Genomic DNA, 15,735 nt, shown 5'->3' with positions numbered 1-15,735 from the left:
TGCCTTCCTGGGCCACAGCAGAGAGGAGCAACTGGACTGGAAGAGGAGCAACCGGGACTAGAACCCGGGGCCCATATGGGATTCTGGTGCCACAGGTGGAGGATTAGCCAAGTGAGCCCTGGCGCCGCCCCTCTGTAACTCTTTCAAATAAAAATTTAAAAAATTTTAAAAATTAATCTTTAAACAGTACTTTATACTTTGTGTGCTGTATGGGTGAAACTGTTGAAATCTTTACTTAGTATAGAGTTGGTCTTCTGGTATATAAACATAATTAAAAATGAATCTTAATGAAGAATGGGATGGGAGAGGGAGTAGCAGGTGGGACACGAGTGGGTGTGGGAGGGCAGGTATAGAGGGAAAAACCACTATATTCCTAAAGCTGTAACTAAGAAATTTGTATTTATTAAATAGAAGCTTAAAAAAAAACAGGTATCTACCAAAAGATTTGTACACAAACAGTCATAGGAGCATAACAGCCAAAAAGTGAAAGCCAGAATATTTATCAACTGATGAATGGATAAACAAAATGTGGTACACCCATCATAATGGATTATTATTTAGTCGTAAAAAGGAATGAACTAGTGACACATGTTATGACATGAGGAAATTCTGAAAACATGCTGAGGGAAAGAAACTAGACACTAAAGGCCACATACTGTACTATTCCATTTATCTGAAATGTACAGAACAGCAATCCATAGAGGCAGAAAGCAAACTGATAGTTGATTACAGCTGGCAGGAAAAGGAACAGAGAACAAATAGGATTCACTGCCAATGGATATGGGGTTTATTTCAGAGGTAAAATAGAAATGTTTTAAAATTAGGCCGTGGTGATCATTACATATATTTGAACTGCATATTTTAAAAGGGAGAATTGTATAGTGTATTGATTAATCTCAATACATTTTTTTAAAGAACTATAAAGAAACTTAAGAGTTCCCCAGCACACTGATGTCCAAGCATTGACTGGGTAAAATAGTTATATTCTCTACCATAGAATATATATATAACCTACAAGGTATTGTGGTCCAATGCCTTCATTTTTTAAAATTTTTTAAAATTTTCTTTTTATTTTTTATTTGACAGGTAGAGTTATAGACAGTGAGAGAGAAAAACAGAGAGAAAGGTCTTCCTTCCGTTGGTTCACCCCCCAAAATGGCCGCCACGGCCGGTGCTACACCGATCCGAAGCCAGGAGCTAGGTGCTTCCTCCTGGTCTCCTATGCGGTGCAAGGGCCCAAGCACTTGGGCCATCCTCCACTGCCCTCCCAGGCCACAGCAGAGAGTTGGACTGAAAGAGGGGCAGCCGGGACTAGAACCGGTGCCCATATGGGATGCCGGCACCACAGGCGGAGGATTTACCTAGTGCACCATGGCATCAGCCCCAGTCCAATGTCTTCAAGTAACTGCTACCTAATTTGTTCTGGTTCTTAAAAATCAGTTTAGGCTAGATGCATGAAGGAAGGAATCCTGATAACAGAAAAAATAAAGACATCCAAAAGGATTCACACCCAATAGGGAGGTTGGGAGAACAATATGTCTCAGAAAAAGAAAGGGGATGTTTCAAAAGGAGGCCCAATGGCTATGCTGTGGTGCAGCATGTTCAGCCGCCACTTGCATGGCTGGCATCCCATATGGGAGCACCGTTGAGTCCTTGGCTGCTCTGCTTCCAATCCAGTTTCCTGTCAATGCTCCTGGGAAAAGCAGAGGAAGATGGACCAAGTGCCTGGAGTTCCAGACTCCTGGCTTTGGTCTGACCCAGCCCCAGCCATTTGGAGAGTAAACCACAAGATAAAGACCTGAGGGGCTGGCAGTGGCATAGGAGGTTAAGTCTCTGTCACCTCCCCACAAAGTGGCCCAGCTTACCCCTAAGTCTAGAGGACTCACAGGAATTTGCTACCTCCAACAGCTCTTAACTGCTGATGCTCAGAATATCCTAGCCTATTTACTCCAGATCTAACCCTCTGTTTCTCTCACCTCCATCCTTGAAGGTTATCAAATCAGACTCAACAGAGAGAAAGGTTTGGGACCATATGAGGGCAGGAGAAGCAGAAACAGGATGATCAAAAGATTTACTGGCATTTAACTACTACTCTTCTATTCTAACATCCCTAGAGACTAAGACATCTTCCCTGGAGACAAGCCTAACTTTGCTGGTAAAGTAAAAGATACCTGGAACCAAAGACCTTCTAAATTAAAGGCTTTTATGATCAATAAAAGTATACAACTAAAAGGTAGATGTCGGGGCCAGTGCTGTGGCACAGCAGGCACAGCCACCGCTTGCAGTGCCAGCATCCCATATGGGTGCCGGTTCGAGTCTCGGATGCTCCACTTCTGATCTAGCTCTCTGCCATGGCCTGGAAAAGCAGTGGAAGACAGCCCAGGTGCTTGGGCCCTTACACCTAACTGGGAGACCCAGGGGACGCTCTTGGCTCCTGGTTTCAGATCAGCATAGCTCCAGCCGTTGCAGCCATTTGGGGAGAGAATCAACAAATGGAAGTCCCCCTTCTTTGCAACTGACTTTCAAGTAAATACATAAATCTTAAAAAAAAAAAAAAAAAGATGTTTCACCAAGTGGTGAGACACCCATTAAGACATGTGTGTCCTCTACTGGAGTGCCTTCCTGCTAATGCAGAACCTGGAAAACAGTAGTGCTGGCTCAGGTAGTTGGATTCCTACCACCTATGTGGAGATCAAGATATCATTCCTGGCTCCCAGCTTTGACCTGGTCCAGACCAGGCTGCTACAAGTATTTGAGGACTGAACCAGTAGACAGGATCTCTCAAATACTCAGCCAACTCTCAAATACACAGCCAACTAACATTAACCTGGTCCAAGTTGCTCCATAATACTCTTGTTACAGATCTGCAAACAGAGGCACTAATTTTCTAAACGACGCAGTAAAGGGGCCGATGCTGTGGTATAGTGGCTAAAGCTGCCGCCTGCAGTGCTGGCATCCCATATGGCCGCCAGTTCGAGTCCTGGCTGTTCCACTTCCAATTCAGCTCTCTGCTGTGGCCTGGGAGGGCAGTGTAGGATGGCCCAAGTGTTTGGGCCCCCTGCACCTGTGTGGGAGACCCAGAGGAGGCTCTTGGCTCCTGGCTCCAGATCAGCACAGCTCTGGCCTTTGCAGCCAATTGAGGAATGAACCAGCGGATGGAAGACCTCTCTCTCTCTCTGCCTCTCCTTCTTTGTCTGTGTAACTCTTACTTTCAAAATAAATAAATCTTTAAAAAATAAATAATTTTAAAAAAGAACACACTTTTCAAAAAAAAAATTACATCCTAAAAAACTTTAAAAAGACTGAGATGGTTTTATTACAGAAAGTACTACTAATACTAGAGATAAAAATTAGAAATCTAATCCTATGCAAATTATACTTTGATACAAAAATGGTATCTATGATTTCTATGATAAAAGCATAGAAATGCCAGTAAAAGTAACTGTGGAAGCTACACATAATTACATCTTTCAACAGACTGTCCCCTGCAAGCCAAAACGTAATGAGAACTATTTTTTTATTGTTTTCAATGAGATAACTTACTAGAGGAATGAAAGCATAATGACTAAAAACAAATTCCTATATTTCTGTAGCAGAGACCATGGTGCTAACCCCAACGCTCCACATGCTTCTCTACATTTTCTGGATGTTTTTGTTGTCCCAGTCAATAGGCCAAGTAAACCGTCACTTCCCATTCACAGAACTCAGGACAGGCTGAGTTTACACGCTTGCTTTCCAAGCCTATCTCTTCCACCATAACCCTGGAAGCATAGAAGAGTTCACAGAATATTGCCATGAAATACAGGAAAATTCTGGCTCAATAATTTGACACTAATGTTTTTAAAAAGTTAAATAAAAGAAGAAAGGAGAAAGGAGCACTTAGGGGAACAGACTACACAATACCAGAGTATAAGAGGCAGAGGTCAGAAAAAGGAGGCACTGATATGATACAATAGCTAGAAAATAAGTAAAGGACAGCCAAGGGATGCACACTTGGAATAAGGAAACCAAAACAAGAGAAAAGAACAAGTTAGGTATAGAATTAAAAAAACTTCCTTGAAATTTTGAGTGTGAAAAACTGAAAAGGCACAGAAAATAACTGAGAGTAATAAATGGTAAAGCACTGCTGGAGTTATCAGGGAAAGAACTGCTGGGGCAGCCTCATAAATGCCCAGGTTGGGAGGTCACAGAGGCTGGCCTAAGACTCCTCCACAGCAGTAACCAGATGCCAGATGACTATCTGGTAATGCCCATAAGATAGTTAAAGCCAAAAGGTATGAGCCATAGATACTATAGCTATCATTCATGGATCCTAAAACTACCATTCAGTTCTATTATTCTCACTATACAAGAGAAAAAGAGGTATTTTCCCCAAGACCTATTCTTGAAAAAACTATTAGACCATAAACTTCAGCAAACCAACAGATACCTGGAAAACCACAGGACAGGCAGGTAGTACTGAATACTTTAAACTGGAGAGAAAAGATAAAAGCAAAAACGGGTGCTGGACTGACAAAGGAGAATGAAAATGTCTTACTCTTTTTTTTTTTGACAGGCAGAGTGGACAGTGAAAGGGGGAGACAGAGAGGAAGGTCTTCCTTTTGCTGTTGGTTCACCCTCCAATGGCCGCCGCGGCCGGCACGCTGCGGCCGGCGCACCGTGCTGATCCGATGGCAGGAGCCAGGAGCCAGGTGCTTCTCCTGGTTTCCCATGGGGTGCAGGGCCCAAGCACCTGGGCCATCCTCCACTGCACTCCCTGGCCACAGCAGAGAGCTGGCCTGGAAGAGGGGCAACCGGGACAGAATCCGGCGCCCCAACCGTGACTAGAACCCGGTGTGCCGGCGCCGCTAGGCGGAGGATTAGCCTAGTGAGCCGCGGCGCCGGCCAAATGTCTTACTCTTTATCAGGATATATTATCAACAACAAAAATCAAACAGTGAGGAGGAATAGGTAAGAAGAGAGTAAGTTTGCTACCTGCCTAATTGCAATGCTGGAAGCTGAAGTCTATTCTAGGGGCAGGCACTGTGGCACACCAGGTAAAGTCACCACCTGCAGTGCTGGAATTCCATTTGAAGGACGGTTCCAGACCCAGCTGCCCCTCTACTGGTCCAGCTCTCTACTGAAGCCTGGGAAGCAGAAGATGGCCCAAGTGCTTGGGACCCTGCACTTGTGTGGGAGGTCCAGAGGAAACTACTGGCTTCTGTCTTCAGATTGACCCAGTTCCGGCCACTGCAGCCATTTGGGGAGTGAACCAGCAGATCGAAGACATGCCTCCCCACTCCACACACCTCTGCCTCTTTATAACTCTGAATTTCAAATAAATAAATAAATCTTTAAAAAAAACCACCTCTATTCTAAGTCAACTTAAATAATACAAAAATAAACACATTTATGAGAAAAAAAAAAGACACTAAGAAATACAACAGTACAAACTAAGATCAGATGGGTGAGGAAAAACAGAAGAGAAACCAAGCTAATTTTATCACTGTTCATGCTAGGGAGCAAAAGACACTGAGCAAGCTTATAAAGCATTAAAATAAATATACAAGTCTTCTTAAAACCAGAAAACACGTGAAAGGAGCCAAGAGCCGCCATAAAAAATGGCCTTAATAAAACAGTCCTGGGAAATGGGGAGTAAACTAAGTTCACAGAGAAAGCAGATAGCTACTACCCAGAGATAAGGGCTACTACCCAGAGATAAGGGCGACAGAACATCCTGGTATGCACCTAAGCCCCCTCCCCTGTGCTTGTTCAAGCTTAACAAAGAAACCGTGAGGCACGTAGGGCACGTAGCCACCCCTTTCTGCTCTTCAAGGACCCCCTCCCCTTATCCAAGCTTAGACAGGTAGGGCACATAGCCCCCCGTTTCTCCTCCTCCTCGACGACCTCCTCCCCTTGTAGTTGCCCAATAAACTTACGCCACCCTATAGTATGTTAATTTTGTGGTTTTGCCCTTTATAAACTGTGTAAAATGATTGTTCGGGGCTCCTCTCTCTTGCTCGCTGCTTGCAGCAGTAGAGGGCCCATTTGCGCAAATGAAATAAAATTGCCTCCTGCCTTTTGCATCGTCTGGTCTGGAGTCTGTGTTTCTGGGGTCGTCACAAAAGGACACCGCTTTTGGGGTCCTACACACGCTGATAAGCCAAATTTAAAAATACAAACACACCACATAATTAAAGATTTCAAAGATGTAAAACGAAAGTATAACAGAACTCAGTAACATATTTTCAGCACATAACTCAAAGTAAAATTCAATTCAATAAATTCAATTCAATTCACAAAGCACTTCAGATTCAACTAAAATTAAATGACTGTGAAAGACTTAAATGAAAGAAAAGACAAAGGCAGCACCTAAAATGTAGCCCCCTCCCCCAAAAGCAGAAATTGTAATCATCAACAACACATACATTGAAATTCAAGCCACAAAAGCATTAAGTAACACCAAGAAAGACACTTTATAATGGTAGGTGGAATTCACAATGAAAAGGCAAGTTTTATCTATACAACAAATAATAAACATTCTAAAAGTTGAAATCAAGTAAGCTACCAGGATAATTAAGTCACACTGCCCTCAGTAAGTGGACAACAAAGCAAAAAAAAAAAAAAGATCCTAACAAGATAGCTATTTAATAACGTAAACCCAAAAAAATATGTTTACAGCACACCATTAAAATAAAATTCTGTCTTTTTAAAAAAGCCCAGGGAATATTCATAAAAATTGACAATAAAGTTACAAAGAAAATTTTTAAAATTCCAAAATGTAAAAATAAACAATATTCTCTTCTCAGATAACAATTGTAATAAAAATATGCATTAGTAATAAAGTCATAAACGAAACAAAAAAGCTCCACTACCTGCAAATTTGAAAATTCTCTTTGGGTCACAAGAGAAATAAACAACAGAATTTCTAGAAAACATAAGAAATCACCTGTCAGAACTAAAAGACATAGCTAAAAAAGCTCAAAGTACAACTCATGAAATGACAGAAAAGGAATTAAAAAGGAAAAAAATAAAGAAAACAGACCAAAATAAGAAAGAAAATAGTGAATGAGTAGAATAAATAATAAAACCAAGAGCTAGGTTTTTTGGTAAAAATACTGAAAGAGAAAGAAAGACACAGCACAGGTAAGTTATTACTTATAATGGTAGAAGACCTGAAAGTCAAAAATAGTTAAATACAATACATTCATAAAAAGGAACAGTGCAGTTTTAAAAGAAAGAACAAGGGAAATCTTTATATACTGAAATAAAGGTAAGTATTATAAGTTGCCCTGGGGTGAGCGCTGTGGAGCAGTAGGTTAATCCTCCGCCTGCCGACACTGGCATCTTATATGGGTGCTGGTTCTAGTCCCAGCTGCTCCTCTTATGATCCAGTTCTCTGCTTTGGTCTGGAAAAGCAGTGGAAGATGGCCTAAGTCCTTATGCCCCCTCATCTTTGTGGGAGACTTGGAGGAAGTTTTACTGGCTCCTGGCTTTGGATTGGCCCAGCTCCAACAGTTGCTGCCATTTGGGGAGTGAACAAGCAGATCGAAGACCTTTTCTCTCTGTTGCTTCTCTCACTGTCTATAACTCTACCTCTCAAATAAATAAATACAATCTTTAATAAAAAATAAATTTCCCTTTGTATAAAACATGGGAAATAAGAATCTCTAATTGTACTTTCTTGAAACTGCAGGAGAAACTTTGAGAGGGTGTCTAAGACTGAAGACACTAGCTTCCTAGGGGGAGTAGTGGTAGTAGGATTGATGAACAGACAATGACAAAGCTATTTTTCATCAAATATCATTTTGCACTTCTAAGATTTGAGGCATATAAATGTATTATTAATTTTTGTAAATTGTATATGACCAACATTAATTCATCAAGTATTTTTTAAGCCTCTCCTGTGCTTTAAAGTATACTTGAGGGGCTGGCGCTGTGGTGCAGTGGGTTAAAAGCCCCAGCCTGCAGTGCCAGCATCCCATATGGGTGCTGGTTCGAGTTAAGGCTGCTCTACTTCTGATCCAGCTCTCTGCTATGGCCTCGGAAAGCAGTACAAGATGACCCAAGTCCTCGGGCCCCTGCACCCATGTGGGAGACTTGGAAGAAACTCCTGACTCCTGGTTTTGGATCAGCCCAGCTCCAGCTGTTGCAGCTCTCTGAGGAATGAACCAGTAGATGGAAGACCTCTCTCTCTCTGACTCTACCTCACTCTGCAACTCTTTCAAATAAATAAAATAAATTGTTTTTTTTTTTTAAGTACCCCTTGGTGTTAGAGATGTACAAAATTAGAAGATCTAGTCCTCTCTCCTAAAAAGCCGATAGTCTCTACAGATTAACAGGGAAACAGGCAGCAAACCAACAATCAAGATATGAAGTGCCTGCTTCCTTCTATGAAGTCATGCTGCAAGTGCTACAAAGAGCAACTCTACCTACACAAGGGAAAGATGATGGGTTACTCAGAGGCAGCAAGTCAAATTACCAGTGGAAAAATAAAGGATCCCAGAAAGCAGAGGCAATGACATTGATGTGGGGAGGGCAAAGGATATTCAAGCAATCATTACAGGGGTCAGTGTCCTGGCGTAGCAGGTTAAGCCTCTACCTGCAATGCCAGAATCCCATATGGGTGCCCGTTTAAGATCTGGCTGCTCCACTTCTGATCCAGCTCCCTGCTAATATACCTAGGAAAGCAGTGGAAGATGGCTCAAGTCCCTAAATCTGGAAGAAGCTCAGGGCCCCTGACGTCCACCTGGCCTAGCTTCTGCTGTTGTGTCCATTTGGGAGGAAACAATATGTAGAGAGGGGATATGGGAAAGGACCAACTACTGCAGAAACGTCTTTCTTGAACTCCCCAATGTTGTCCTTTAAAGTATAAGGTACAGGAAGGAGGCCATGTTTACTTCTTTCATCACAGTGCCTGCCTTGTAGAGAGTTGAGATTACATAACATGGTACTTAATGCCCTTTCTTATCTAGCCGATTATCAACTTCTTCCGTCTTAATTCTAGCCATTCTTCCTCCTGAAGAATCCTGAATCTGTAATGATTTTTTCTTTTGAGATTCATTTTTTATTTACTTGAAAGGCAGAATTACAGAGAGAGGAGGAAGGAGAGGGAGAAGAAAGAGAGATCTTCCATTGTTTCCTCTATCAGAAATGTTCTAACTTGGGGCCGGTGCTGTGGCACAGTGGGTTAACGCCCTGGCCTGAAGCACCGGCATCCCATATGGGCACCGGTTCGAGACTCGGCTGCTCCACTTCTGATCCAGCTCTCTGCTATGGCCTGGGAAAGCAGTAGAAGATGGCCAAAGCCCTTGGGCCCCTACACCCACATGGGCGACCTGGAAGAAGCGCCAGTCTCCTGGCTTCGGATCGGCACAGCTCTGGTCATTGCAGCCATCTGGGGAGTGAACCAGCAGATGGAAGATCTCTCTCTCTCTCTCTCTCTCACTCTCTGCCTCTCTTCTCTCTATAACTCTGACTTTCAAATAAATAAACATTTAAAAAAAAACTAAGAAAAAAAGACTTAGCTCTATAAATATAATGACAAATATTAAAAAAAAAAAAAAAAAAAAGAAAGAAAGAAATGTTCTAACTTGGGATGCAGGTGGTATAACCACTGGATCCAAGGGCAGGTGTTTGAACTAGTGGTTAAGCCACCAGCATCCCATACTGTAGTGCCTGGGTTCAAGTCCTGGTTCAGTTGCTCATTCCAGTTTCCTGCTAATGTGTACTCTGGAAGGCAGCAGGTAATGGCTCAAGTACTTGGGTCTCTACCACCCACATGGGAAACCTGGGATTGAGTTGCAGGCTCCTGGCTTTAGATAAGACTGCTGTGGGCATTTGGGGAATGAACCAGTAGAAGGGAGCTTGCTTTTTCTTTCAGTCCACCTCTCAAATAATATAAACATACAGATGCACCAACACATTTGGCAATATTTATTAAAAGAAAATAAGAGGAGAAAGAAATGGTCTCTCTACATTACTGTCCCTCTGCCATCCCCTGTAATGCCTTTCTTAGGACTCAGATTAAATGTCCCATGTTCTAGGCAGCCTTCTATGACTCCCCATAATTAATCAATCAGATCTATGCCTCAAAGAACACTGCACTCCTTCTAGATGTCTGCACTTAGAACGATTCACCTTCATCCACTCAAAACTGTAAACTAACTGAATATAAGAGTCAAGTCGATCTTGTTCACCACATCATATAGCAGACCCTTAAAGAATTATTTCTGCAATGAATAAACTTGAAAACATCAGGTAGATTCCAACAAACCTAAATTACTCTCTTGGGGCCGGCACTGTGGCGCATTGGGTTAATGCCCTGGCCTGAAGTGCGGGCATCCCATATGGGCACTGGTTCAAGACCCGGATGCTCCACTTCCTGTCCAGCTCTCTGCTGTGGCCTGGGAAAGTAGTAGAAGATGGCCCAAGTCCTTGGGCCCTTGCACCTGCGTGGGAGACCCAGAGGAAGCTCCTGGCTCTTGGCTTCGGATCGGCACAGCTCTGGCTGTTGCAGCCAATTGGGGGTTGAACCATTGGATGGAAGTCTCTCTCTCTCTCTCTCTCTCTCTCTCTGCCTCTCCTCTGTATAACCCTGACTTTCAAGTAAAATAAAATAAATCTTTAAAAAAAATCAGTGAATAAATTAGTCTCTTTATATGCTACAAAAACAAAACAGATCTATTTCTCTTGGCCTACTTAAATATTTTTTAAATTTTTCTCTCCTCTCAAACCACAAATTGTCTCTGAAAGGAAACATTCCATTATATAAGGTAAAGAAAAGAATCTAAATTTTCATTTCAAGGTGTACATATGAAATTGAAACATATCTAACAAAGCTTTAAAACTGGCAAAATTTTTTTCTTTCATAATTTTCCTTAAATAAGGGGCCTCATGTGTGATGCAAATTCAGATTTGCTGGAATAAAGTATATAGTTTTACATTATAAAATATCCATGAATTGTAAAATAAATAATTGTTCATGCTCTATTCACTATATTAACAGATGCTCTCTCCTTTGCCCCATAAAAAGAAAAGCCAAATACTCCTATTAATATTGCAAACAAGAGACACCAAACACTGTGAAAGAAAACTGACAAGGGGGCCAGCACTGTGGTGTAGCCGATACAACTGCTGCCTGCAGTGGTGGCATCCCCTATGGGCGCAGGTTGAGTCCTGGCTGCTTCACTTCCGATCCAGCTCTCTGCTATGGTCTAGGAAAGCAGTGGAAAATGGCCCATGTCCTTGGGCCCCTGTACCCATGTGGGAGACCCAGAAGAAGCTCCTGGCTTCAGATCAGCACAGCTCTGGACGTTGCGTCCATCTGGGGAATGAACCAGCAGATAGAAGACCTCTCCCGTCACCCTGCTTCTGCCTCTCTGTAACTCCGAGTTTCAAATAAATAAATCTTAAAAAAAAAAAAAAACAACTGACAAGCAGTGATTTGGCTTCGTTGATAAATCTTAACATTATTAAGAGATCATGAGTCTCAACCAATGAATGGATCAAATCAAAAATTTGTTGAAGAAATCTTAAGAGAAACCCCTCAGAATCCTTATCTTTTAGGGGAAAGGATCTATCTTAGCTATACTGTATATAAATTATAATAGTTAACAAAAATCTTTACTCATAGAAAGAAATGGATCTTCTCCAGGTTCCTATAGTTAACAGTCTACAAGGGGTCTTGCAATGTCCAGGTGAAGCAGGATATTAATTTAGTGAAATACAAAGCACTGCAAGTCTCTGAAAATATTTTGGAACTGAATATATGTCTTGAATTACTTGCAACATAATAATGAGACTTTTAGCTCTAGTAAATGAATCTTCAGGCAAACTATCTCAACTCTGGCCCACCATAATTATGCAAATAAGTTGAAATTTATCATTTAAACATAACTCCAACAATTAGCCACACTAAATTTTTATCTTTACACAAAATAAAAACTGTACGAAAAATTATACTATTCATTACTTTTTCTCCTCAGAGGCAAAAATGTAAACCAATTGCTTCTAGTAATTATTGGTATTATTATTCTTAAATTATATGTATTTTTAAACATTGTCTCTTAAAGTACCACAAATACAATGGGAAAGATTTCCATTAGTGCTAACAAAGAGCAAAAATCAGTGAAAAACAAGGTCTAGAAAATACACTACAACCAACAATGTCTACTGAAAGAATGGTTGATAATTTTAAAGAGAGAAATAAAAACTTTTTATCATTACATGGTAAAAAGACTAACACAATACTTTTTTTTATAAAATACCTACCTTTGTCTAGGAACTATGAAGAGTGCCCGTACCAACTTCTTCCTGTTTGCTTTTGTGTTCATGTTCATGCAAAAATCCATTGCTGCCTATAGGAGAAAAATCAAACTTTTTTCTTAAAAAACCTCATTCTAGCTACTGAACCCCTGCTTACTACAACATTTTTACTTGTTCCTAAACATTTCAAATGGGAGTAGTATAAAAATATCCCAAAATAAAAGACATCTAGATTCCAAGTCCTCTCTCCTTACATATCTAAAAATATATGCTTCATATCTTCTAAATGCAACCTAGTGTTGCTGAAAATAGACACTCAGGTGGGGTAGCCTGAAGACCTACCAGGAGATGTTTGGCAAATAACTATATGAAAAGTTCAGTCAACACCCTCGTTAAAGATGAATAAATCAATGTTAATATCAGAAAAACCTTCTGATAGAACTAAAAAGTAGCAAGAATAGTTACCAAGAGTCAAGAAACTAATGCTCATAAAGGTGACAAAAAAACAATAAAGATGAATTAAGAACGAAAGGTATAGATTATTCATAGGGAAAATTAAGACTAAAAAAGTACTAAAAAGATATGTGTGCTGACAATCAGATTTTGGTAACTTAAATCAAAGAAACCATATCCTAATAATACACAACAAAACAAAACAAGACAAGACAAAACACATCATAGGACTATAATGAACACCCTCATTTGCTATTTCGTACAGCAATCTACCACTGTATACTGTCACAACAAAACTGTGTCCGGTATTCATCAATATGTTACATTTGATCTAAGCATCAAAGAAAAGCTGAGAAAAGCCTATGCTCTAGAAATTTTCTGGAAATTAAAATATGAGTAATTGGTATTTTTAAAATACATGTGTAAATATAAAAAATATTGGGAAAACAGCAAGTTTAAGTTCTACTTTACAAACAGAATGAGGGCGTCAGTGCCATGGTGCAGTAGGTTAATCCTCCAGCTGCGGTGCTGGCATCCCATATGGATGCAAGTTCTAGTTCCAACTGCTTCTCTTCCAATCCAGTTCTCCTATGGCCTGAGAAAAGCAGTAGAAGATGGCTCATGTACCTGGGCCCCTGCACCCACGTGGCAGACCAGGAAGAAGCTTCTAGCTCCTGGCTCCTGGCTTCGGATCAGTCCAATTCCGGCCACTGCAGCCACTTGGGGAGTGAACCAGCAGAGAGAAGACCTTTCTCTCTGTCTTTCCCTCTCACTGTAATTCTGCCTCTCATATAAATAATAAATAAAAAATCTTAAAAAAAAATAGAATGAGGGCCAACACTGTGGCATAGAAGATATAGTGCTGGCATCCCATATGGGCTCCACTTCTGATTGAGGTCCCTGCTAATGCAGCTGAGAAAATAGCAGAAGATGGTCCAAGTGTTTGGGCCCCTGCATCCATCTGGGAAACCTGGAAGAAGCTCCTGGTTCCTGGCTTCAACCTGACCCAGCCCTGGCTGTTGTGGCCATTTGGGGAGTGAACCAACAGATAGAAGATCTACCTCTCTCTCTCTCTCTCTGAAACTCCCCCCTGCCTTATCTCTCTGCATCTCTGCCTTTCAAATAAATAAGTAAATCTTAAAAAAAAAAAAAAAAAAAAAAAAAAAACAGAGCAAATGAAGCAGGCATTTATTACAGTGGTTGGATACCACATGGGATGACTGGATCCCATAAAAGAGTGTTGTTCACATCCTGGCTACTCCACACTTCTGATTCACCTTGCTACTAATATGCATCGTGGGAGGCAGCAGAAAATGGTTCAAAGTACTTGGCTCCCTGCCACCCATATGGAAGACCAGGATTAAGTTCCAGGATCCTGGCTTCCGCAGACCCCAGTCCTGGCTACTGTGGACACCGGGGAAGTGAACCAGCATATGCAAAATCTCTCCCCGTCTCTCTTAAATCTATCTTTCGAATAAAAGTGAAAATAAATTTAAAAATAAACTATCATTAGATATATTTCTGAGTATGTCAAATATTTCCTTTCATAGGTTCAAATGACTATCATTAATTATAACTGTTATACTGATTTGAGGATCAGACACAAGTAAAAGACCCTCAGACTGGGGCAGTCACTGCGGCATAATGAGATAAGCCTCCGCTGGCAGCACCAGCATCTGACATGGGTGCTAGTTTGAGTCCCAGCTGCTCCACTTCCCACCCAGTTATCTGGTATGGCCTGGGAAAACAGCAGAATATGGCCCAAATCCTTGGGCCCTTGCCACCACATGGAAGACCCGGAAGAAGCTCCTGGCTCCTGATCAGTCCAGCTCCACCCATTGCCCCATTTGGGGAGAGAATCACTGGACAGAAGACCTTTCTCTCTGTCTCTCCCTCTGTCTACAACTCTACCTCTCAAATAAATTAAAATCTTAAAAAAAAAGAAGCTGGAAGTCAAAAAGAGTATATATTACACACATGCGCACACACAGCCACACACACACAAGATCCTCAATTTTAATGAACTATAAAGAATTTCTATTCTTGCAGCCGTGTAGTGGCATAGCAGGTAAAGCTACCACCTGTGATGCCAGTATCCCACATGGGTACTGGTTCATGTCCCAAATGCTGTACTTTCAATCTAGTTCCCTGCTAATGGCCTGGTAAAGCAATGGATATTGGCCCAAATACCAGGGCCCTTGGCACTCACATGGGAGACCCTGAAGAAAGTCCTGGCTCCTGGCTTTGACCTGGTTTGGCACTGGCCATGCCTTTACTTGGGAAGCGAACCAGCAGATAGAAGATCTCTCCCTGCCACATCTCTTTCAAAATAAATAAATAAACCTTTGTAAAAATGTCTATTCTTCATTAGTAAAGTAATGCATTAAAATGTTTCCCATCTGATTACAACCTCTATTGGAGTAAGTGGCACAACTAATTTTGATTAGATTTAAACCCAGGAAATGAAACTGCAGAGTATACAACAAGATCTACACTGTATGTCAGCATTAGTCAAGACAGTAAAATTAAAATTTTTCTGCTTCTAAAGGTAGTATAAAAATGCTATTAAATTTTACATCTTGTAACAGCCAGTTTATTACAAGAATAACAAAGAAAAAAGCTGAAAATACACTAAAGACCATTCAAGTAATTCACCCATATGAAACACTGAAAAAATTCCCTTGAGATTGTGTAAACTCCTAAGGCAAAGTGAGGAATAAATATCATTAGTAGTTTAACAAAGAAAAACACCAAAGGTCATGTACTCAGAAAAGAAAACTGGTTAGCACTGAAAAAATTTACCCCTCCAAAACCTCTGAAATCAACAATTTCAAGAAAGGTAGTATTAAGAAAATGCTTACATGGCTATGTTTCCACATAGATTAGCAAACACACTACAAATAAAGACATTCTTCAAAAATGATTTTTGAGAATTGCCCTTTGAAATACAATACTTTGTATAATCTTCCTAAATGTTACAAAAGTAAAGAAGATAATAAACACTTTTCTTATCAGATAATCAAGGGTCAGTCACAC

General features: G+C 40.9%; 1 protein-coding gene across 5 annotated transcripts in view; it reads right to left on the bottom strand.

Moving 5' to 3' along the window:
* Window positions 1–15,735, bottom strand: part of UPF2 (UPF2 regulator of nonsense mediated mRNA decay) — a 133,350-nt gene that overhangs the window by 72,833 nt on the left and 44,782 nt on the right. For all 5 annotated transcript variants that reach the window (XM_008268086.5, XM_008268084.5, XM_089311761.1 and 2 more), the window contains exon 8: window positions 12,253–12,338. In XM_008268086.5, coding sequence (XP_008266308.1) covers window positions 12,253–12,338 — 86 coding nt within the window. The remainder of the gene's footprint in view (window positions 1–12,252; window positions 12,339–15,735) is intronic.

This window comes from Oryctolagus cuniculus, chromosome 13 (assembly GCF_051225735.1).
Source record: "Oryctolagus cuniculus isolate XC-2025 breed Fujian yellow rabbit chromosome 13, ASM5122573v1, whole genome shotgun sequence".
Taxonomy (NCBI): domain Eukaryota; kingdom Metazoa; phylum Chordata; class Mammalia; order Lagomorpha; family Leporidae; genus Oryctolagus; species Oryctolagus cuniculus.
Note: the sequence above shows the minus strand (reverse complement) of the source record. Positions and strands in the feature narration are given on the sequence as shown.